This window comes from Vicugna pacos, chromosome 35 (assembly GCF_048564905.1).
Source record: "Vicugna pacos chromosome 35, VicPac4, whole genome shotgun sequence".
Taxonomy (NCBI): Eukaryota; Metazoa; Chordata; class Mammalia; order Artiodactyla; family Camelidae; genus Vicugna; species Vicugna pacos.
The window spans coordinates 13639590-13663514 of NC_133021.1; the positions used below are offsets into that span (position 1 = coordinate 13639590).

At 37.7% G+C, this 23925-nt stretch overlaps 1 protein-coding gene across 7 annotated transcripts in view; it reads right to left on the reverse strand.

The window, feature by feature from the left end:
* Positions 1–1118: 1118 nt before the first annotated feature.
* The window catches only part of OPTN (optineurin), a 41963-nt gene continuing 19156 nt past the window's right edge, over positions 1119–23925 (reverse strand). For 3 of the 7 annotated variants that reach the window (XM_072955372.1, XM_072955378.1, XM_072955374.1), the window contains 8 exons: positions 19445–19547; positions 18165–18280; positions 16628–16777; positions 16167–16260; positions 14958–15116; positions 10062–10192; positions 8915–8997; positions 4841–5024 (listed from right to left, as the gene is read on the reverse strand). In XM_072955372.1, the coding sequence (XP_072811473.1) occupies positions 4897–5024; positions 8915–8997; positions 10062–10192; positions 14958–15116; positions 16167–16260; positions 16628–16777; positions 18165–18280; positions 19445–19547 (964 nt within the window). In that variant the 3' untranslated portion in view covers positions 4841–4896. Of the gene's footprint in view, positions 4660–4840; positions 5025–8914; positions 8998–10061; positions 10193–14957; positions 15117–16166; positions 16261–16627; positions 16778–18164; positions 18281–19444; positions 19548–23925 lie in introns of those variants that run through there. The other 4 variants (XM_072955373.1, XM_072955377.1, XM_072955375.1 and 1 more) reach the window with 4 other exon arrangements.

Below are 23925 nucleotides of genomic sequence, written 5' to 3' on the forward strand. Positions count from 1 at the left end.
CTTCCTTGCAGTTCTGTCAGTTTTTGCCTGATGTATTTTGAGGCTCTGTTTTTAGGTACATATACATTAGGGATTGTTATGTCTTCTTGGAAAATTGGCCCCTTTATCACTTGCAGTGCCCCTTTATCCCTAATAATTTTTCTTGCTTTGTAGTTCTCTTTGTCTGAAATTAATATAGCTACTCCAGCTTTATTTGATTAGTGTTAACATACTCTCTTTCTCCATGTCTTCACTTTAATCCACATATGTCTTTATATTTAAAGTAGGTTTCTTGTAGGCAGCATATACATGGGTCTTTTTTTTTTTAATCCACTCTCAGAGTTTCCATCTTTTAATTGGTATATTTAGACCAATGGTATTTAAAGTGATTATTGATATAATTGGTATAACACCTACCTTTTTATAAAAAATGTTTTCTATTCACTGCTCTTGTTCTTTGTTTCTTCTGTTGTCTTTCATTCTATTTCTGGCTTTTCTGGTTTTAACTGGGCATTTTATGTTATTCCATTTTCTTTCCTCTATTAGCATATCAATTATATTTCTCTTTTTTTAACTTCTTGGAGGGTAGGGGTGCTCTAGTGTTTTTTATTTTTATTTTTTAATGGTTAAAATGGTAAATTTTATGTTATGTATATTTTCCACAAGTTAAAAAATAAAGGAATGGGTACTGATATATGCTATAACATAAACCTTAAAAACATTAAGTGAGAGAAGCCAGACACAAAATAACACCCGTAATTCCATTAACAATGTTCTAAAATTGACTGTAGCAAAGGTTGTACACATCTGTGAATATACTAAGGACTACTGAAATGTATACTTTAAATGGGCAAATTGTGTGGTCGGTGAATTACATCTCAATAAAGCTGCTAAAATTTTTTCACTGATTTTAAAACTAGCATCACATTTACTTGACCTCTGAAGACCTTACGTGGCACCTCACAAATTCTGGAACCACATTCTGCTGATGAGCTTTAAAAAAAAAAAAAAGGAACAAATAAATGGAAGACAGAGGTTTACAATGGCTGGCAGGGAAGATGAGAAAGATCTGTGACTAGGTGAGGTGTCTCTCCAATCATGGGGGCAAGAACAAGGCAAGATTATAAAACACACTAGGCTGAAGTTGTCAGATACCTTTATTTGGTCCTTACGATTCATGAAGCCACCTACACAAATCACTTTCTGTATCTCTACTGCAGGTAGCAGCAGCTGTAATCCAGGCCAAAAATGGAAGACACAGCAGTGGAAGACCTTGTAGAGAAAAGGTAACAGGTGAATCTCTGTATATCCAGGCTTAGGTTGAAGGTAGGACAGGAAAAGGGTATAAGTACAGGATTCCAAAGACTGTTCTTCAAAGCAGAAGGCTGCAGAGGTCCTAGCTGAAGGATGCAGGTGCAGGCTCACAAAACTGCCCAGCTCAGCAATCAATCCAAAGTCCCTTCCAGAAAAGCAAATTCATCCACAGCTTCTATTGCATTATCCAGATCTCTCCTCTGAAGGGTTTTCCTCTTCCCACAGGTAGTGAAAATGCCTTGTAACAGAGTATTCCCAATTCTTCCCACCCATACCTTATAACATTGTTCTCAATTATTTCATTTATCCATTAGCTAGAATCACCAAATACTTGTGGCTATTGTTACTCTGAACAAACTGTTACCTGTTAGTTATATTATAAGAAAAATAAAAGACTCTTTTATCTTCATGTATTCTTTCTCTAATGCCCTTCGCTTCTTTATGCAGATCTGTGTTTCTGATCTATATAATTTTCCTTTTCTCTGAAGAACTTCTAACATTTTTTTGCAAAGCAGGTTTACTGGCAACAAATTCCATCAATTTTTGTTTGTCTAATAAAGTCTACTTCTCCTGCACTTTGAAGGATAGTATCCATAGACACAGAATGTAGGTTGGTGGTTTTTCTCTCTCAGCTTTCTTCTTACTTGTGTGGTTTCTGAAGAGAGGTCTGATAAATTTCTTATCCTTGCTCCCCTACAGGTAAGGTTTTTTCCCCTTCTGGCTTCCTTCAAATTTTTCTTGTCTTTGATTTTCTGCAGTTTTCACATGACATACTTAGGTGAAGATTTTTTTTTTTTTTGACATTTATCCTGCTTAGTGTTCTCTGAGCTTCCTGGATCTGTGGTTTGGTGTCTGTCAATTTTTGAAAATTCTCAGCCATTATTACTTCAGACATTCCTCTGGCCCCTTCTCTCCTCCTTTTCCTCTGGCATTCTCATTACACGTATGTTACCCTTTTCTGAAACTTAGGTGATAAGAGTAAGGCTAGAGGGGGCCAAAGTTGGGTATTTTCCCCCCCAGTTTGGTTAGGCTCTGATAATATCCCAGCAAGTTAGGCTCTGGCAAAATAGTTTCTCTTGAGGGCAGACCTTCTTAAGAGGAACAGAATGCTCTGGTGTATTTCAAAATGTCTACTTTTCCCCTCCCCCTGCTGGGATTATGTGGGAATTTTTGCTAATCTTCAGTGTAAGAATCTGGGAGGGCTCCTGGAGGTAAAAGTCACAAGTGCAGGGGTCCCCGTAAGACTAGTCTCCCCCTGGAGTTAAGTCTCAAGGTCATCCACACTGAGCCTTTAGCAACTCTTCAGTTATAGTTTAAGTTTTCCTACTCAGGTACTCGGCTCTGGCTGTGGTTTCTGCTCCTAAGGCCCTAAGCTGGTAATCTGTGACTCTCTTTATCTACCTGTCTCTCCAATTTGGGGGTAGAAGTTTTCCCTGTGACCTCAATTCTCTGAAGGATATTTAAAGAGTTGATGATGTTAAGTCTGTTCAGCCATTTTTCTTGTTACAAGGATAGGAGTGATGACTTCCATGTTCCTTAACATGCCAGACCAGATCAAAATTATTTTTAAATATAATATTCGAAGACCTAATTTTGTAAAATTATTAGCTGTGAAATTTTCCCTTGTTCATTCGTATTTCTTCAGAGTTCCCATCTTTCTGTTGCTCCCATTTAGCCATACAAGGATATGAAAACAAATACATGTATGTATATGTATGACTGAATTACTATCCTGTACAGCAGAAATTGATACAACACTGTAAACTGACTATACTTCAATAAACATTAAAAAAAAAAAAAAAGAATACAGCATGGCTGGCCCCAGAAGAGGGGCCAAAATTCTGATGAGGTGTGGTTAACTGGTAACATGGAATGAGTCCTTTGAAGACTGAATTAACTGGATAAGACATGTACAGACTTCACAAGTTGTTTACCAAACCATTTGATTCTCCTAAAACAATAGCCTTAATTTAAACTGACCATATGAACTTGCCTTCATCTGCAGTCCTTCTAATTACCAAGTAAACAGTTTGATCACAGGCTTAATAAGCATATTCACACTGTTATTTCACATTGGGATCAGCTTAATATTTTTACCTGAACAAAGTAAAAGGATATTCTCAATAACTTAAATATGGAACCATTTGATTTGCTTTTCAATTTAAGATACTTTAGAAATCTGTCTTCTCCAATATAAAATAGTAAGGAAAAAATTTTAAACTAGAAACTCTAAATAAGAAATTAGAAGTAAAATTTCATACTTATTTTAGAAATGTCTTTAACAAACGTTCTCCATGGGGTGAGGTGGTGGAATCTAAATTGCTGTTGAATTTGTGCAATGTGTTCTCTTGACATAAAGCTATAATGAACTATTTTGATTCCTGTTTTAAAATATACATATACATACACACACAAGTCAAGTTTGTCTAGGAGATAAGTCTTACAACAAAGCCAAACAGAGAAGCTTTAACATTTTTCTGTTAAATGTTTTTTGATATAGATACATAAGGACATTAATAACTTTCACGGCTAGTCCAATATTAGCTAATCTGGTTAAACTGTATGTTTACAAAATATGGCAAATCCCTATCTTTTCTCCTCCTTAGAAAGAACAGTTTCTAATTCAAACAACACTTACTAGTTTCTAGTAAAGGGATTTGCTCATATTTGTGGAATTAACAAGATAGTTCTGAAAAAATATTAAGCTTATATGAAGCTGAATACAGAAAAACATACATCCTATGAAATTAGCCAGTCATATATGAACAATGTGAAAGAGTCATAAGCAAAATTTTATTTTGAAACAACTATTTTTGTGATTACGAATATAGAGCCTGATCCAGGAAGAAAATTAATAGATAGCTGTTCTTTTTAGAAGTTAACAGACTATTCAGTATTAAACTATTCAGTAGGTAACTGAATAGCAGACAGACATATGCCTGCAGCACAACGAAAGAAAAAGAGAGCTTTATACTGTCAATAGTTACAGGAAATCCAGTGAACTTAATGTATCTGCTTCGTGTAGGCTCATATGTTTTTCATGTGTCCTGATGATCAAGTAAACACTCACAGGGCTCATATGAAAAGAGCCACATCATAACTTTGGTGCTGTGGCTGAAATAAAACTGTAAGATATATACATATACAGACCTGTCTTAAATGGATAAAGGAAAATAACAGTATAATTTATTATAAAAAAAAAACTTCAAAGACACTTTTCTTGATTAAATCTGTGACTGCATCATTTTCCCTACCTCCTTAGAACGTTCTTAATCAGCTAGGCTTCATCCATCTTATTGCCACTCTTACTGTGTCCATGATGTCACACACTCACTACCTGCATGAACAGTTCAGTGCTCGTGTAAACTGAATTAAAAGAAGAAAAAGAACCTATTGTCAGAAGAGTGGTATGTTAAGGATTCTATTTTGTGATTTTATGGAAATCCACACACAAAAAATTGCCCTATTTAGAACACAACACTTTCCTTTCTCCTAAAATAATGAGCCAAAATATTTGAGTGAAACAAATAACACACAAGTACAACTCTTGGAGGAAAAAATCTGACATTTACCAACAGTTTGGGGGAGGTGCAACGTCAACACTTAAATGATGCAGTCCGTAACATGAATCAGTAGTGTATCTATGTCGGGCAGAACTTCTCCACACTTGGGGCAAGAATGAATTGGAATATTCCGCTGTTGCTCTTGCAGCCAGTTTCTATCCTCGGCTTCTGGGAATAAGCATTAAACGAAATGTTACTCCATTCCTTTCATGTTGCAAGCAGTTTGGTTTGAGTTTAGTAACAGATGGTTAATTTTAACATCAGTTAAACTCTGTAATCAATGCCCATGGGAAGTGAATACAGGGTTGGTTTTTTGTTTGTTTTTGTTCTTTAACTGAAGTAATCTACACACAGAGAAAAAAATCTCCAAAAATAGTACCTGCGCCCATATCATATTAAGATTTAGGCTCTATTCCAGGTTCTAAGTAAGTGAAAATATATGGTTTCAGTTCTAGGTACAAGATATGTTCTAGTAAAAATTAGAATATTTGAGAGAAAAAAAAGAGAGAGATGAAGATGTTAAGCTAAGGACAAAAAGAGAAAGTCGAGGAGACAATCCCATGGAGGGGGATCCTGAAACAGTAGTACCTTCTCAGCAGCAGAGACAATTACGGTCATTCAGCAGATATGTTTGAGCACCTGGGAGGTGGGAGAGAGGGATACAGACACAGTGGGGACATCAGGCAAGAAAAGTGACAGCAGTGGGAGGGCAGCGCTGTGGCCATGTCGTGCACAAGGTGGTTTCGTGGAGGGCAGAGAAAGGTGCCTGGCTCAGATTGCTCTGGATGAGACCAGTTCCACTTGAGAGGAGTCTTAAGAATGATTAAGAGTTATCCAGGCAAAGTTAAGTGGGGAGAAAGAATTGAAGTTGGAGTTGGACTGAGGTTCAAGTCTAAATTAAAGAATCCTCAAAAGAAGCCGTGATTCTTGGCAGGTCCTAAGTGTGCAAATGATCAGTGCTGGAAATGATTTCTGGTTCCCAGAACATCTCTTTGATCTGACCTTTCTGCACCAATGTGCGCCATTTTGGTTTTTAAGCATGTCTGCCTAGGTCTCTAGACATTTATTCAGCCCCCTCAAAATTCTGTTTCTGGAGGATGATAGTGGAGGTTAAGTTTTAACATGGTTATTTGCTATGGTTTATTAATTTGTTTGGTTATTTAACATGGTTTAATTGTGGAGCATATTATTTAAATCGAATAACATGAGACCATTATGGATTGTTGGTGTCCAGCAAACTTTGGAATTACCCTTGAATAGAAATACTGCTCACAAGGCATGATTTCTGAAGCAGCGAGCTTTCTAACTGTTTTAGATTAGGGGTCAGGGAACTATTCCTGTAAAGGGCCAGAGAGTAAATATTTTAGCTTTACAGGTCATAAATTTCTGTCACAACTACTCAACTCTGCCACTGTAGCATGAAAGTAGCCAGACAGTATGTCAGCAAGAGGGCATGACTATGTTGTAATAGACCTTTATATCAGATTTGGCCTGTGGGCTGCAGCTTGCCAAACCCTGCCCCAGGTGACAACCACCCACAAATCAGGGGCTGTTAATTCTTCCCTTTAAACTTTATCATGTCTATCTGTGCCTTTCTTTTTGTCCTGGTCTAGGTTTCACGATGCAGACTTGGGCCGTTACATCAGCCAGCTAATGGGTTCCCTCCACCTCCTGGCTCTTAAATAAGCTTAGTCAGTTTTCATTATCAACACATCACACTCATTTCTGCCTTTGCCCTTTTATTCTCATACTGTACTTACCTAAATCCTGGCTTTAAGGTCAAGCTTAAAGTCACTTCTTTTCAAGGCCTTTCTCAACCCCCCTGGCCCTCAGGGGTCATCCTTTTCTTTTATCTCACATGCGCATCCTGTCTCTAACTAGACCACAGGCCTTCACAGGCCTGACGGTGCCTTATGCCCATTCACTTCCTTGTGCTTGGCCAAGTGCCCCAGACCACAGGAGACACTTAGATGGCTGCAGATATTTCATCGGCCATGATGAAGTATATCGAGAGGGGCTATTAAGGCAGCTTTGTTATTATTATTTTTTAAATTATTATCACTTTTTTCATGGGGGGAGGTAATTAGGCCTATTCTTAGAGGAGGTGTAGGGGTTGAACGCAAGGCCTCATGCACGCCAAGCATGCACTCTGCCACTTGAGCTACACCCTCCCCCGCAAGGCAGCTTTGTTAGGAAACAAACAGACAAAATCTTAATCTTAATCTTAATCTTAATTGTTTTGCATAAGAAAAAAAGTCTATTAGGAATAATTATGAATACTTTCACACTTCGTGGCCATTTTTAGATTATAAATATAAGTTAAGAGTGTGTGACCAGTTCTTTGCTGTTCTGCTTTGTTTTTTAGTGTAAATAGGTATTTGCCTTATATAGTTATGAGGAAGGAAACTCTTCCCCTATGAAATCTAGGTTTAAGAGATGGTCCTTTTTGAACCAAGACAAGCTTGGAGGCACTTTATATATGAGGGATATGGGTGTTCCTCAGATATTTAAATTCAGGTTAGAGAAAAGGCCTGGCAGTGCTCAAGTGGGCAGATACAGCTTTCAGAGGACACGGCTTTGCCTGATGATGCTGGGAAATGCCTGAGGCCAGTATTTATGTCAGTCCACATGCTACTTCTGCAAAGGCCCCATGAATACTATGTGTATTTTTAACCTGAATTACTACCTCTAATATTTACTTTAAGCTATTTTATCTTGTAAAAAGAACTTTGGTGAGGGCTCTGGGGTAGACGGGAGGTAAAAGGATACTCAGAGAAATTGCCCCAGGGTTTAACAGACATAGCATTTAACAGCTAACTAGACATACTGATACTGCTTCCTTGCTACTGATAACACTGTGATAGTTCCATCTCGGTAGTCAGTTGGCTTGTGGAAAGGACTTAGATAAATCCAGCATTAAAAAAATAGCTAACTAGTTTTACGTGAAATTTGGGTGACATCTTAAACCCTGATTCTCTTAGTAGCATTGCTATTAACTTTTTGTCTAGTTCTATCAGTCCTTGATCCTTTGAATTTTTTTCCCCGTATCTAGACTCAAGGATAATACTTCCCTTTCAGTGATGTAATTTACTGTAAATGAAAGAACATCATTACTAGAGTATTAAAACCATGTAATGAACACAGCACCATACCTTGCATGAGTATCATGATCAGTTTCACTCAGGGATGTAGTACATAATTAAGTAACAGTCCATTACACACAGTGCCGTGTAGTGGAAGAGTCAGATAACCTCAGGTTCCGAATCCAGTTCTACCCACTAACTAGCCTTGAGTTCCTGGGTTATTTAACTTGGCTTCTGGAAGATGGTGATAATATATGCCTCGTGGAATTCTATGAGGATCCTATAAAATAATGTGTCTGAAGTGATCTACACAGCACCTGTGCATAGTAAATTCTCAATAAATGGTAACATTACTATGTGCATAACACTAGGTGGTGGGTAAGGATATAAACTCCAAGGAAGCTTATTTAATGGAATATTTAAGTGCATATTTAGAACACATAAATAATTATAAAACTGCAGGTAAGTACAAAAGCAGGAATAATATAGTTTGGAATTTCAGGAGGGGGAGTCACATTCTGTTGGAGTCATGGGGATGGTATTTGAAATGGATTTTAAAGATAGGATAAGAGTTTACTGGAAAGAGACTGTAGGAAGAGAAAGATATGAATGAGGGTAGGGCATCTATGTGAAGGATACCACATGAGCAAGTGTAGGCAAGTATATAAGCTTAGGGCAAGTTCAAGGAACAAGGAAGGAACGATTCCCTTGGCTAACACCTAGAGGGGAACAGAGAAGATCATAAGATTGTCTATGCCAGGCCTTGAACTGCCAGTGTGAAGAGTCTGGTCTGGATTCAGTAGGGAATGGATGGAGTTTGGGGTTCAGTGGAAATAAGACTGATAACTGCTCTATTTTTGGTAGCTTGATTTAGAATCCATTGTATAGAGTGTAGTGAAATTTTTCTTTAAATGTCTTCTTGAGAGGATAGATATTCCCTGGAACCCTGACAGCATAGAATCACACATGACTCACCTCTTTGAACGAGGTAAGCCTGCTGGTCAGCATCACTTGCTCTGGCCCCATGACGGTTCTGCATTTCCATCAAGGACTGCCTACTGGGATTAAAAGCAACACTGTATGTGAAACCTTGAAATGTGACAGCATTAAGCAGACATTCAAGAGAAGCATGAGAAAAAAAGGGCTAAAGTACAAAGCCAAGTGTCATAAAAACCAAAACTTAAGAGTAATTTGAACTTTAAATACTACTGGCACTGGGACACGGTGCAGTAAAAGTAGATAAGTAAAATTTTTAAAATCCAGTAAGTGAACAGAATGTCAATTGACAGGGGAGTAGATTAGAAAAAAGTGGCATATTTCTAAACACAAAACAGAGCAATTAAACACAATGAATTAAATCTGTATGTATACATATATATACACGGTTCAAAATCAGTTATGGAAGGCAAGTTGCAGGATACCTAGAGCGATCACTTTGTAACCTATGCACTTTGTTTTAAAAAAGTTAATATTATCTCTAAAAAAGTAAAAAAAAAATAATGTTACCTTGTTTTAAGATAGTATTTACACGTGTGTATGTGCAAAAACACAGAACAGACAGGGATGCTGCCAGGCAGGGTGTGGAAGAGAAGAGAGGACTATGATGAGGGGCAGAGAAAGGAGACGACAACTTCATCTCCAACTCCCTTTTTTCTTTTAATAAAAATACACTTGAAGCAAATAAAAGAAATGTTAGTAACTGCCAATTCTGGATGGGTGCAGACTGGTGTGTGTTATTTTATTCTCTGTATTTTTCTATTTCTATTCCTCCGTTTCTCAAATTTTTCTCAAAATGAAAATTTTAAAGGCAAAGTAACTTTAGCAGTATTTTCTTTAAAACATATTACAGAATTATTTAAACTCTTAGGAATATTCTATCCATGACAATGGTGGGATATGACTTCAGAACACATAATGTTAGGTTTTTACAATTTATCTAAAAGGAAAGAACTCAATCAGGTTCCCACAAGATGCTGCCAAGCCTTGTAAGGCAAACTAAGTGTTAGGAACACCATCAGGTGACGTGCACTCAGCAATTCTTGTAGCTCAGATTAGGAAACACTGGGTCACCGCTCTCACAGCCTGTGCTGGTAAAAGCTCTAAGCCTTCCCCTCATCTTTACCTGCCTCCGTCTTCAAAAGCATCATTCTCTTTCAGCAAAACTGCCAGCTGCAATGCCAGTTGCTCCTTTTCTTCATGAATCTTCTCTCTCGCTGCTCTTTCAGCATGAAAGTCAGAACAATAAACCTCCATCTGTTAGAGGGAAAAGAGCCAAACGTTACTACCCAGAGGAATGTGGATTCTCTGCAGCTCACTTGTTGAGGAGGTGAAGTGGCAGTGCTGATCCTGTGATATGCCTTGTCAACAACAGATACGTGTTCCTGCCAGGAATCAGTGTATAATGACCATGACTTTCTAACTGCCTTCAAACAGAAGACACAAGTTATGTATGTGTATGCATTTAAACAGTTAGGGCTCAGCAATTACACTGATACAGGCAGTTAAAATACTGTATGTATCATTAATTCAATAAAATTCTCTGATCTCTTTTTAAAAAATAACATTCAGCATTGGCTTCATATAGTAAGTGGTTTATATTTACCCTGTCAGGTCTATTTATGAAGGCTGGTCTTAAGCCAACTTTAAAATAACAATAAATAGATGCTATTTGTTGAATTCCAAACATGTGTGGGGTCCTATGTTGGGTGCCTATACTGACCATTTTGTTTCTCTTTATCAAAAATCCTGGGAATGTAGAATTGCTCTGTTCATTTTACATTTATAAGTTTAATAGCCCTTAATCTTGAGGAAATTAGTTAAGTGCTTAAACCAGCATTTGAACCCAGACTGAAGCCCATACATCATGGACTCTTCCATAAACCATGCTGGCTTCCTGCAGTGGCAACCAGCCTCCAAGATGGCTCCGGTGACCCTTTCCTCTTGGTAATCATACCCTCATGTGGTCCCCTCCCACAATGAATGGGCCAACCCATGTACCCACTAGGATATTACAGAAGTGATGATGTGCAGTTCCTAAGACCAGATCATAAAAGACTCTGGCTTCTGCCTTGTTCTCTCCTGGGTCACTTGCTCTAGGGGAAGCCAGCTGTCATGTCATGAGGCTGTTCAAGCAGCACTAATGGAGGGGAACACGTGGTCAGGAACTGAGGCCTCCCGCCCACAGCCATGTGTGTGAGGCATCTTGGAAATGGATCTTGCAGTCCATCTTGCGTGCAGCCTCATGAGAGACTCTGAGCCAGGGTCACCCTGCTAAGCTGCTCCTGGATTCCTGACCCATAGCAACTGTGTGAAAACAAATGCTTGTTTTAGCTGCTACATTTGGAGAATAATTTGTTATGAATGAATGAATGAATGAACGAATGAATATTATGCCATGATAGCAATTTCTTCACTGTTATAAAATTATAAAGTAACAATGAACACCTTAATAGTCATTTGGGCATTATTTAAAAACTTAAAATTTAGTTTAAAGTTTCAAATTTAATAATTAACCAGTTTTTAACTTTGTATATTTAAAATTAGGGTTTTCTTTTCAAATTTAGTGGTTCTAGGGTACAAACTTTAATCCATTACTTTAAAAAGTAAAATTAATAAAAATTTAAATACTCTAATCACACTTGTAGTTACAAAAAAGGCATGAAGTAAAGAGATAATTTTAAAGGACTTCCTGCCATTTATGAGCGGATCAACATTTTATGGTATCGTTGATAGATATCATGGGCTTTTTTAAGTCAGACCTAAACTTAAGCTAGAATCTCACTTCTATCCCTTGTTAGCTGTGAGCCAGTAAGAACTGGGTCTTTGTTTTGTCCATTCCTATATCCCCTGCAGTGAGAACAGTGTCTGACAGATTATAGGTGCTCAAAAAAGAGGTGCTGAATGAATGGACAAGTGTATCGACCAAAACAAAACAGATGACTCTGTACAGAATGTGGCAAAAAGTACGTGACTACATGCCCAAACAAAGGAAATGCCTTAAACAGCTCAGGTTGAAATTCAGTTCCTGTAGAAATAAAACTAGAGCTGTAAGTCCAGTCACCCACCTCCATATTTCATCGAGCCTGCCACTCTGCGGAGTTTGTAATGGGTACGTATACAGGGAATAATAAACTTTGGGCATTGTTGTATTAAAAATAGTCTTTTTATCTTTATGAGATTGCAAACTTTAAAAGATTGATGCAAGGACGTGGGGAAGTAGGAGCTCTCATTTGCTTTCGGTGAGAGAATAGTTTTGATTATGCATTGTTGGATGACAACTTGGTGATACTTACTTAAAACAGGCATACTCAATGGCCAGACCATTCCATTTCTGTATCTTACTAGAGATTATACAAGTACACAAAGACATGCATCCAAGAATGTTTAGTTCAGCACTGTTGACAACAGTAAAAATATTGGTACAACCTACATGTCCATTAATAGAGGACTGGTTAAATCTATCAGCTAGTGCACACATTGGAACACTGTATGACTGTTTAAAAAAAAAGTACATATGGCTATGAGTAATAACGTGGAGAGATAACCAAGATATATCAGGAGTGAAAAAGTAGTACAAAAGATACAGCATGATCCCAGTTTTAATTAAGCAAACAAACAGAAACAAACAAAAAGATTTCCTCCGCCCTCTTTCTGGTGATTTTAGATCTCAGGCAGGATGCAGTTTCACCAATAAATGCTCCTCCAGGGATTCCGCCCACCAGTATCCCAGTATCAAGAGTGGGCCAAAATGGTCACAACCAGCCAACTGTACACAAACTCTTCCAGAGAACAGTAAAAAAAGAAATGTGCCCGAACTTGTTTTTATGAGGCTAGTAAAACCCTGGACTAAAAAGCCAACAAGGTCATGAGCAAAAGGAAAATTCTAGACTAATCTTACTCAAGAATATAAATGCAAAAATCCTAAGCAAAATATGAGTAAACCAAATCCAACAATGTATATGAGGATAATTCAAGAAATGCAAAGTTTAATAATCTTAAAAATCAGTGCAATTTACCAAGTTTAAGGAAATAGGCATATAATTATCTAATTATGTCATTATATGAAGAAAAAAAATCCCCTAAATAAAATTCAACATCCACTCAAAATAAATATTTTTGGCAAATAAGGGAGAGAAGGGAATTTCCCTAATCTGTTAAGTGATATCCATAAAAAGCCATTAGCAAACATCACACCTCTGGGCCTGGGAGCAAGACCAGGTGGCTTGCTGTCTCCACTGCTGCACAGCACTGGACTGGGGTCCCAGCCAGTGCAGTAAGGCAAGAAAAGGAAAGAAAAAAACAGAATGAACTGGAAAGGTAAAAAAAAATAAAACAGTCATTATTCAAATGGTATGATTATTAATGTACCAAGTCCAAAAGAATATTCAGAAAAATTATTAGAATTAAAATGTGAGTTAAACAAGTTTACTGCATACAAAGTCAGTATCTAAAAATCAATTGTATTTCTATATTCAGCAACCATTAGAAAATGAAGTTTTTAAAAAGATGCTATTCATAATAGTATCATAAAAATAAAAGATATCTAGGAATAATCTAATAAAAGATGAACAAAATCTTTACTAAGAAGATTGAAAATATTACTGAGAAGAATGAAAGAAGATATGTCATGTCAATGAAAGGGGAGAGTCAATGCTAAACTGGTAAAGATGCCAGTTATCTCTGAATTGATTTATATATATTTAATATAATTCTAATCAAAATCCCAGTAGGTATTTTTTCTGTGTGGAAAATATCAAGCAGATTCTGAAATTTATAAGAAAAGGAAAAAAGGAAGGAAAATCTAAGGCCCTCATGAAGAATATCAATGAGGTAGGAAGACCTACCCTACCAGATATCAAAACCGTGGATTCTCTATAAGACAGTATGGTACCAGAATGATACACAAATAGCCTAACAGAACAGTGTGGAGCACAGAAATAGACCCATGGGTACACGGACACCGTATGTGACAGAGGGCAGCAGAGTTCTTAAGAAAAGATGGCCTTTTAAATAAATGGTTCCTAATGAATAGGATATTCATATAGAATATTAATCTTTACCCTTACCTCACTCCATAGAGAAAAGCTAATCCCAGATGGTTTGTTGGTCTTAATGTAAAAGGCAAACCCATAAACCTTTGAGAAGACCACCTAAGAGAATACGCTTATGGCCTTGAGGTAGGGAAAGTTTTAAAAACAGGACACAGAAAGGACTATTCATAAATTAAAAGACTAATAAATTGGACTACATTAAAATTAAGAATTTCTCTTCATAAAAAGACACCTTCATGAGAGTGGAAAGGCAAATCATAGAGTGACGAAATCTGCAAAAAGAATAACTGGCCAGGGCTCGTAGCTGGAATATATAAAGAACCATAAAATCAAGAAAAAGCCAGCAAACCAGAAGAAAGTTGGGCAAACCTTCACAAAAGGAGATACTTCAAAGGCCAATAAACATTTGGAAAACAATTTCATTAGTCATGCGGGAAATGCAAATTAAATGAGACACCATTATAAACCCACCAGAAATGGTTAAAAGTAAAAGTAAAAAGACTGATAATACACACGCGTTAGGATGTAGAGCAGCAGGAGCTACTTGCTGATGGGCGTGAAAAAGGGTACAACCACTTTGGAAACCTCTTTGGCATCATCTGTTAAAATTGAGTAAACTGTGTACTCTGTGAACAAGCAGTTCCACTCCTCGTGTGTACCCAACAGAAATGAATGCACAGGTCAACAGGGAGACGTGCAAAAGACTGTCAGAGCAACAGTAATCACAGTGCCCCAAGCTGGAAGCAATCCAGCTGTCCATCACCCGCAGAATGGATACATTCAGTGAGTAATACACCTACAGGTCTGGGGCACCTTCTTCATGTGATATACTTCAGAAAGAAGGTTTAAAAAAAAAAGCTGATGGAAAAAATATAAATTAAAAAAAATATTTTAAACACTATCACCTTCCTGTTTGAGCATATAATCAGAGTTGGCCTCCCTCACTCATGCCCAGGAATGCCGCCTACCTGAGCCCTGAGAACAGCCATGGTTTCCAGGTCCTTCTCCTGTTTGGCGATGGTCTGCTTCATCTCGTCCATCTGGAGCTGCTTGGAAGCCAGGGCCTTCTCTGCCAGTTCCAGCTTTCCATTTAGTTCCTGCAGCACCACCTTATCCACTTTTTCTGACTGAAAAAGACAAGCTTATGCTAGAAGTGGTTTTGAAATAATTTGACCTATTTTAGTAAAATATTAGGTAAAGGATTATTTTAAATGATTGGTTCTAAACTGGTCTGTTAATCAGCAATGATAACTTAATCAGAAACTTGCATTCATTTAACTTATGGCTTGCAAATAGTAATTTCCTAATTTAAAACAATGATTAAAAAAAAAAGGAAAACATTAAAATAAGAGAGATAAATGACAGACCCTGATCGCAGTGAGGTTGTAATTTGCTGACACTTCTCTTCTTCCACTCACATTACTCTTACTTTATGAAGTCAGTGGAATGTTTAAATTAAAAATTTGCTAGGTCCTAGAGAGGAACAATATTCTACTAAAAATAAATGAAAAACAAGAAGTATATTTCTAAGAATATAAACCCAGAGACCCCTTCTAATTCAAAGCTTCTGTGGCCTTTATCTAGTCCAGCTTTAGTGAAGTAAAACTGACAAAACTGTAAAATATTTAAAGTGTACAACATGATGATTTCTGTATGCACTGTGAAAGGATTGCCACCATTGGGTGAATTAACACATCTGTGACCTCACATATCCATCCATGGTGTTTAAATTATCACACCATACTGGGCATTATTACTAATTTAAGCAACAGCCTGGTAAGTCCAGGGTCTCAAGTTCAGTGACAGCTGGCAAGCCAGCCGTGTGATGGCCCCAGGCAGCAGACAGGCCCCTCCAGCACCAGCCAGCAGCTCACTACGCATTACTCACAGAGGGGTCCACGCTCAGCTCTCCTACAGTCCCACCTGCTGTTAGAAATGCTGAACGCCTACTCCCTGACCGCAGGACATTAGCATCATCTTTCTACACAAAGCACATTATACATATGTGGACCATCAGGAGTTATAAACACTTAGACACAAGAAATCAATTATAAATGGATAAACAACCCTTGAAATCAGACAGCTGAGGATGAACACAAATACTTTACGTATTTACATAAAATGTTCAATAGTTCTGTTCACAACTAGGCTATGAAAGTAATTTTTTTTACAAGTACCTCTCTCCTTTTTAGTTCCTCCATTGTCTTCAGTGCGTTATTATATTCTTGAAGTAGCCTGTTGTGTGTCAACTGTAGAGTTGCTAATTTGACCCTATATAAAAAGAAATTAAAAAGTGGAACCTTGGGGAAAATATCGTAGAAACTTAGTCTTGCCTCCCAACCTGCTTCTGAACCCGCAAGTAGCGAAATCTCTCCCACCTTCGTCATCCTACCACCTACTGGCACGTTCTTACTCTCAAAGGAAACAGTTCCCCCATCAAGGTAGATTACACACAGGTTTCATAATTCTTATAAGAAGACCTAAATTTTATCTCCTCAGAAAAGTCTCCTAAGTACTCCTTTCAAATAGATAAAAGAGAAAAAAAATTTACTTTACTCTCAAATCCTGATTCCAATCTGCATAAAGGAGCTATTCTGTCTTCTTTGAGCAAGCAGCCGTTCAGGCACTGCGTACTCACTTTTCATCTTCTGTCTTGGCTTGCTCCATTTTGATTTCTGATCGCATGCTTTCCACTTGGAGCTCTAACTTTTTGTTATTATAAACGAGCTCTTGCTTTTCATTCAGCTCTGACGGGGTTGCAGAATTTTTCCTTTCGAGGGCCTGACATCTAAGAAAGATCAAAATTTCATGAGGACAAACAATGCTCCTTCATTTCTCAATGGCTTTCAAACAAATTCCAAGATTATGCTGCAAATACAAAGAACTTGAGGATTCTACTTTTCACAAATTGAACAGTAAAAAATTAAATGTTTTATCCTCCCTGCTTCTTTACTAGAAGCAAGTAAGCATTTCTGAACCCTGATGCCTGCATATAAAAAAATACAGATTTTTTTTGTAAAAGAAATTTACGTATTTCTGAACCCTTATGCCTCACATAAGCAGGTCCAGATCTAAGATCACACAAGCTACTGCCCACTTGGAGTAACTGCTTTAACTAGTCATGCAAATATATTTTTGTTATTTAGACACAGACCAAGGTAGTAATTGGCTAGAAGTGCTTCCTATATATAGTGATCCATGGCTTTCTTTAATGTCTTTAAAAGTTATGGGCTCTGTTAAACACCAAAAATAGGACTTCTGACAAAGATTCAAGAGGGGAGAAGGAAGTGCTTTAAGTCCTCCTACAGATCAGAGACAGAATTTCAGTATAATAATAGCAAATATGAGCCAACAGTAGCCAACTGCAAGGCACTAACACAAAGCATATTAAACATTAGCTCACTTATTAATACATTACAAAGTTGGAATTATGACACACAGTTTACAAATGATAAAACTGGGAGGCCCAGAGAGGTTAAATAAATAGCTTGCACAAGGTAACACCACAGATAAGTGGTAGATCTGTATTTTGACACAGGTGTGTTTATCCACAGTCCTCAGCATCTGCTGCTGTGCTGAACCAGGTCCACAATCCTGTGACTCCCTGGTAAGTGGACCTCCACAGAAACACACACTTGTCTGCTGTGTCTGAAGTATGTTTGCTGACTCATCCGAAACAACAGCATCGACTTGGCCTTCCTAAATTTGGGGTAACTTCTTACATCAAGAGAAACAAGCAAATGCAAAATTTTCCCAATGTATATATTAGCCTTCATAATTGACTGAAAATGGAAACACTTTTTCCTAGATAAATCCCACTCAAGTTTGTGTTCTTTGTAGCTTTCTTTTATGTTCATTCACATCAGTGTTGTCAGCTCAGGTAAATCACAGGAAGCCTGGCTCACTGCTTTTTACAGCTCCTCCTATATGCTTAGCAAGTGCCCCCAAAACAGCAAAATCAGAGTCCCCTGGGCCCACTCTCCTATATTACCACAAGAAATTCATGTTTATATATTAACCTGAACATTAATGTTTTCTGAATTCATAGTTTAAGTAGGTCTCTTTTTCTTAATTTACTCAGTAACACAGTAAAAAAACTATGTTTTTGTATATTAACATATTTTGTAAAAATGTACACTTTTCGAAGGAGGATAAAATTTATCACTCTTTCTTACTTTTCTTGAAGTCTCTTCTTCATCAGCTCAGCTTCACTGAGTTTCATGTGAGCTTCCTGAAGCTCTTTAAATAGGGTTGTCACCTGAAGGCTCAGCGTTTCCACCTCACTTCCAACCTGTCATCCAGGAAATCCCAAACATGCATTTATCAGAGGTTGAATGAACCTCTTTGTGAGAACAGTGTGAACCGCTGGTGTGCAATTAAGACTGATGGGTGAATTGATTAAACTTTTGAGAACTAATGCCCCAAATATCTTGTATGAAAAGAAATGCTTTGGATACAACTCTGTTTCCTTATAGAGCATTAACTGATCAATTTGGATGCACTTGTGATAACGACTTTATCATAATCAAAATGAATTCAGTCCTGATCATGGTTCAGGGGATCACAGATCACAGTGATGTCAAAGCACAATCTAATTTATCCAGCCAGCAGCTCACGCCATGTTCCCTGGCTGATTTAAGTTTCCAGTTTACTCAGTGACTGTTTCTGTACTGCCTTTTCCCTGGCAGCTCTAGAGTTTCTGCCAGTGAGTTTTGTGGTGCCATGGAAATCTCAGTATGTCTTTATTACCTCTGATTAGCTTTAATCAACAGGGACTGTTACTCATAGGTGGCCTCTTCAGCTCAGTTTTTTAAATTCTCTTGAAAGTAGGGGATCAACCCAGAGCATGGCACACTGTAGGCATTTGATATATATTTGTTGAATAAATAAATCAGCTAAAGTGAGCATTTTATGTAAATGCCTTATGTGTTGGATACAGTGGGTCTTACAACTTCCTGCTCTCATCAGCTTTCTCCAAGAGTTAAGGCTGTGTTTGCAGGCTGCCAGGCACTTCTCTGAGTTGTCTCAGAACAGACATGTATATAAACATGACCCTTTTTCACTCAAGCTATTTCATTCAGATCAGTAGTGGAAAAGAACCAAGAGCTTTCAATTCCACCTTAAGTTTCTGGGTCACATCCTCAAATGATAAAAGGGACAAAATTCCTTTCTCAATTAGTGAGTCTGTTCATTTAGGAATTTGGGAAAGAAAAATCAGTCAAGAAGAGATAGAGGAGTTATTTCCTAGAATCACTAGGAATACACTCACTACAATTTACAATGAATGAAATTCAGATTAGGACAAGGAAATATAAGAGAAACAGAAAATATTCAACATTGAAATTATTTCTGTATTTCTAAAGCCAATAACACATCACAAGACTTGGCTCCAGCTCCTGTACCAGTCCTCTGCCCCTCAGGGTTGTGAAAACAGTCTTAGACTCTTAGTACCCACAGTTTCTGTGCCTTTCTCCTCTTCTTTCTCTTGTTCTGCGTGCCCCTCTGTCTGGGTCTCAATCTCAGAACGATCCTTAACTTTCTTTTCAAAGTCTGAAATTCTGAAAAATTACAGAATATAGAAGAGTTACTCTCTCTTTGGTTTCCAGAATAACAATTGCAAACGCACTTAAAAAAAAAAGTTCAAAATCTGGATAAAGGATCAACATTTTCAAAAATTTCTCCCATTCACTGTATTAGCTTTGGTTTTGCTTTCAACCTGAAGTTGGCTAAAACTGATTAAGGGATGAATGCAGACAGAGGTATAAGAGAGATAATTTATCTTGAACACTGCACGTGTGCTACATGAGAGTGGGTGTCCCCTTTACAAGGATTCAGCAGAAAGGGGAAAACTTGTTTTTCTGGACCCATCTACGTTTACAAGTTCCTGAAAACAAACAAATATAGCAACATCCTTAACACTGAATCACATATGAAAGCTAACCCAATACAAATGAAACAAAAAGAGGTTTGTGATTTAAGATGGTCGATTAAATTAAATATATGCATGTAATTTTTCTCCCACCCTGAACACCACTAAAATGACTTTAAAAAGCTATATACTGACAAGAACAGAGAGAAGGGGAGAGAGAATAATAGCAAGAAGATTTGGGAAGCACAGGTGTGAGTGGGAACTGGCTTGGTGGCCCTCCAAGGCTGGATCTGAGCCAACAGTCGGGAGAGCCAGGATGGAACCCAGCTCACACTGTGGGACCCCAAAGGCTCAGGAATCAGTGGCACCAGGCACCTCTGGACGTAGGGATAAAGTTGGGACCTGTTTAAGAAGGACTAGAAGATCATAAACTAAAGGATCCCTGAACTCAGAGATACTGATCAGAGTTAAGGACTTGTGTTCCCTACTGAAAAGAGGGGACCTCACACACAGGGTACTGAGACCCTCAGCCTTCTTTTCCTACTCATCTCAAGGCTAGCATCTAGAACAGTACCCTTCAGACAGGAGACAGGAGGAGTCTCCTCTGGGGAATCTGATCAGAATAAGGAAAGGATTTAAAGTTTTTGACATGCGGCTTCCCCAGGGAAAGCTCCCGGTCAGATCTCCCTACACGTGCACACAGCGCTTCAGTCAGCATGTAGCCCATGTAGCACCCCAACTGTTAACTCTGGTCAAACAGGCAAGATTACCAGACATTTCAGGAAAACCTTAAAATGAAGATAAAAGTAACCCAGAAAAAAAAAAAACTTACTGAAATCAGAATATGCCAAGGGAAATAAACTTCAAAAAACTATCAATATCCTTGGAGACAGAAACATATTACTACCATAATAAAATGGAACAGGAGCTTTCAAAGGAACTGCCACCACCCCCAAAAAAGAAAATGAAAGTTGATCAAATGTACCAGAAAGCAGAGAAAGAGAAAGAGTGAAAATGTGAGAGAGACAGCGACAGAGAAGAGGAATGACTACTGAGTTAAGAAAATCTGAGGACTGGCCCAGGAGGTCCAATTCAAAATAACAGTAGTGCTAGAATGAGGGAACAGAGAAAACTGAGTGTAAGAGACTATCCCTCAATTAATTCCAGATCATTTTTCAGGAACTGAAGGACATGAGTTTGCAGAATGAAAGAAGCCAAGAGTGTCTAGATCACGTGAAGGAAAACAGGCTCACACCAAAGCACATGTGAAATTAAAATGTGAAATTTCAGAAAACCTGGGATGGAGCAAAGAATCTTTCGGGAAAAGGAAAAACAAAAGTTTTATGCCAAAAGATTAAGAGTCAGAATGGCAATGAATTTCTCAGCATTAACAGCAGAAGTCAGAATCCAATGAAGTAATGCTTTTAAAATCTGGAGGGAAAATTATATCCAATGTAGAATTCCAAATCTAGCCGAACTATCTGTTAAGTATAAAGGTAGAAAGAGAGATTTTTGGATATGCAGATCTCAGAAAATATCCTCTCCGTATAATCTTTATTAGTAAGTTAGTAGAGATATTTAGAGAGTAAGAAAGGCACTGGATTCAGGAAATAGGCAATCAACAGAGTAGAGCTGAAGGAATTCTGCAGGACAGTGACAAGGGGAGATTCCAAGATGACTGCAATACAGCAAGACCTAGACAGCAATGAGGCTGGACTCCAGAAGAAAAGGCTTCAAGAAGAGAACACTACTAGACTAACATGTTTGCATGTAATTGAGAGATTTCCTCACTGGGGAAGAGTATGGGGAAACTAAGTAAATTTTTAAACGGTGATTTTGCATAGAGGTTAAAGAAAACATTGTGTAAAAAAGGAAAAGTGGTCAAGGCATAAAGCACAGCTCAACAGAGAACTGGGCACATGTGTGTGCATGTGTGCATAATAGTAAACGCTGAGTAGTGATCTAACTAAATTTCAGTATTATCAAATTTGGAGTTGGGGGTGGGGTGAAAGAAGGGTCCAGAAGTGTGTGTGGTGACAATGGTGGCAGTGACAGACAGTTAAATCTTTATAATGGGGGGTGGTGGTCAATAGATTATGTCTGAAATAGGAAAAAAAAAATAAGTAGCAATTTAATCTTGATATATGGAAGTAAATATCAAAAGAACCAGCTAAATATGTTGAAAGTGGTGAGAAGCAGGAAGAAGCTGGCGGCGGATGGGGCTGCTGGTTCTTTCCGTAAAAAGCTTGTGAAACAACTGCTTCTTTACATGAATGCAAAACTGATTTTTAAAAAAGAACTTGATAATAATAAAACATAAAACAAACAGCATTGGTACCTGTTGCAAATTGCCAAACCTAACTGGTGCACAGGCACTGTTTCTGGCTAAGCAAATAAATGGGTTAAGAGCTGGCTGGTGCAAGGTTGAAGGATCATACCACTCACATATGACACAGGCTTCTGATCTATATTTGAATTTCTACTTAATTTTCTAGGGCACATTTTCATCTTGAACTGACTTTTCCCCTGCTACTTCTTGATTTTCCTGGGTCACACTTCTTACATAATTTCTCTCTCCTTCTTGGCTATCAGTTTAAGTTTGTTCAGAAGACACAATTTATATGAAACAAGGAAAGAAAGACAAGTCTACTGTCCCCTTTCCCCACAAACCACCTAAAATTTTTCAGTCAGTTTTAGACTGTCTATACCTCTGTTTCTTATGAGTAATGAAAATGGTTGAAGACTGATTTATTATTTGAGAAAAAGGCATGCTAGGTCTTGGAATGTGTTTTCACCATATCTCACATAGTAAATCAAGCCAGGCTGTCCAGGCATCAGTGATTTTATTTCCTGGTTTCAGCCCAACCTTAGCCAGGAGGTTGTCCTTAATACTCACATAGAGAACATTCATCGTGGCAACAGATCACTGACTTGCCAGGTGTTAAATACTACAAGAAGGCTGGCTCACAAAGTGGAAATTTAATGCTACTGAGAAAGGGACCCTTTACAGGAAGCTCAAAGTTAGAGAGTGAAACACTCATCTCAAAGGCAGGCCTGACTTCCTAGCTGCAATCTGAAAAGCTACACATCCAGATAGAGAGACGTATCATTTTGAAAGCAGAAATTATATACTAGATCATATGAAAGATCAGGATATGTCATCAGCAAACTCATGACTTTACATTTTTATTATCAAAGCTAATCACTGAGGAAGGATGAATTACTGGCTAAACTTGACTTAGGATGGTGTGCAGAACTCAGGAGGGTCAACGTGCCAATGAAACAGAAACACACTGATTACTCTTACTATTAAAGGTCTTTTTCAAAGCATAACATCCTCCCTTTAGAAATCAGCTGTAATAATTAAGGTGTAAAAGGAATGCTTTTATTTATCTATTTATCTGAGCATTATTACTTGTTTTAGGATTTGTCAGAAAGGCAGGGCAGATCTTTTACTCTATTAGAATACATGATACTGGTCTCCTCTCTGAATCTTTCTAAGGGACAGCGGGGTAAATTTTATGTGGGATAAAAACAGGATTTATAGCCATTATACCTTTTTCAACCTTTGAAAAGAGGTGACTATCAAATAAGTCACTGAACAAATGCCAGTGTCTTCCAGCTTAACCTCGCCCTGAGTAAGTAACTTATATTTCATATTTTAAAAACAGATCTAGGGGAAGGGTATAGCTCAAGTGGTAGAGCACATGCCTAGTGCACAAGAGGACCTGGGTTCAATCCCCAGTACCTCCTCCAAGCAGAAATCAATGAAGAAACCTAACTACCTACCCCTCATTAAAAAAACCAACAATACAAGAACAGATCTTATAGTTAAAATTTTCAACTGCTTCAGTTCGAAAGTGCTTCTTGTAACACTATAATTTTAAAATTAATGAGCCATTTATAATGTCTGAGAGAATTCTCAGGCATAAGATATTTATATATTATATACACATATTTATGATTAAATGCTGCATATTTATTATTTAATATTATTTGTTTGTATAATTTCATATATTTGTTATTTAATGTCGCATAGTTGCGATTAAATGTCGCAGTCACTGGAA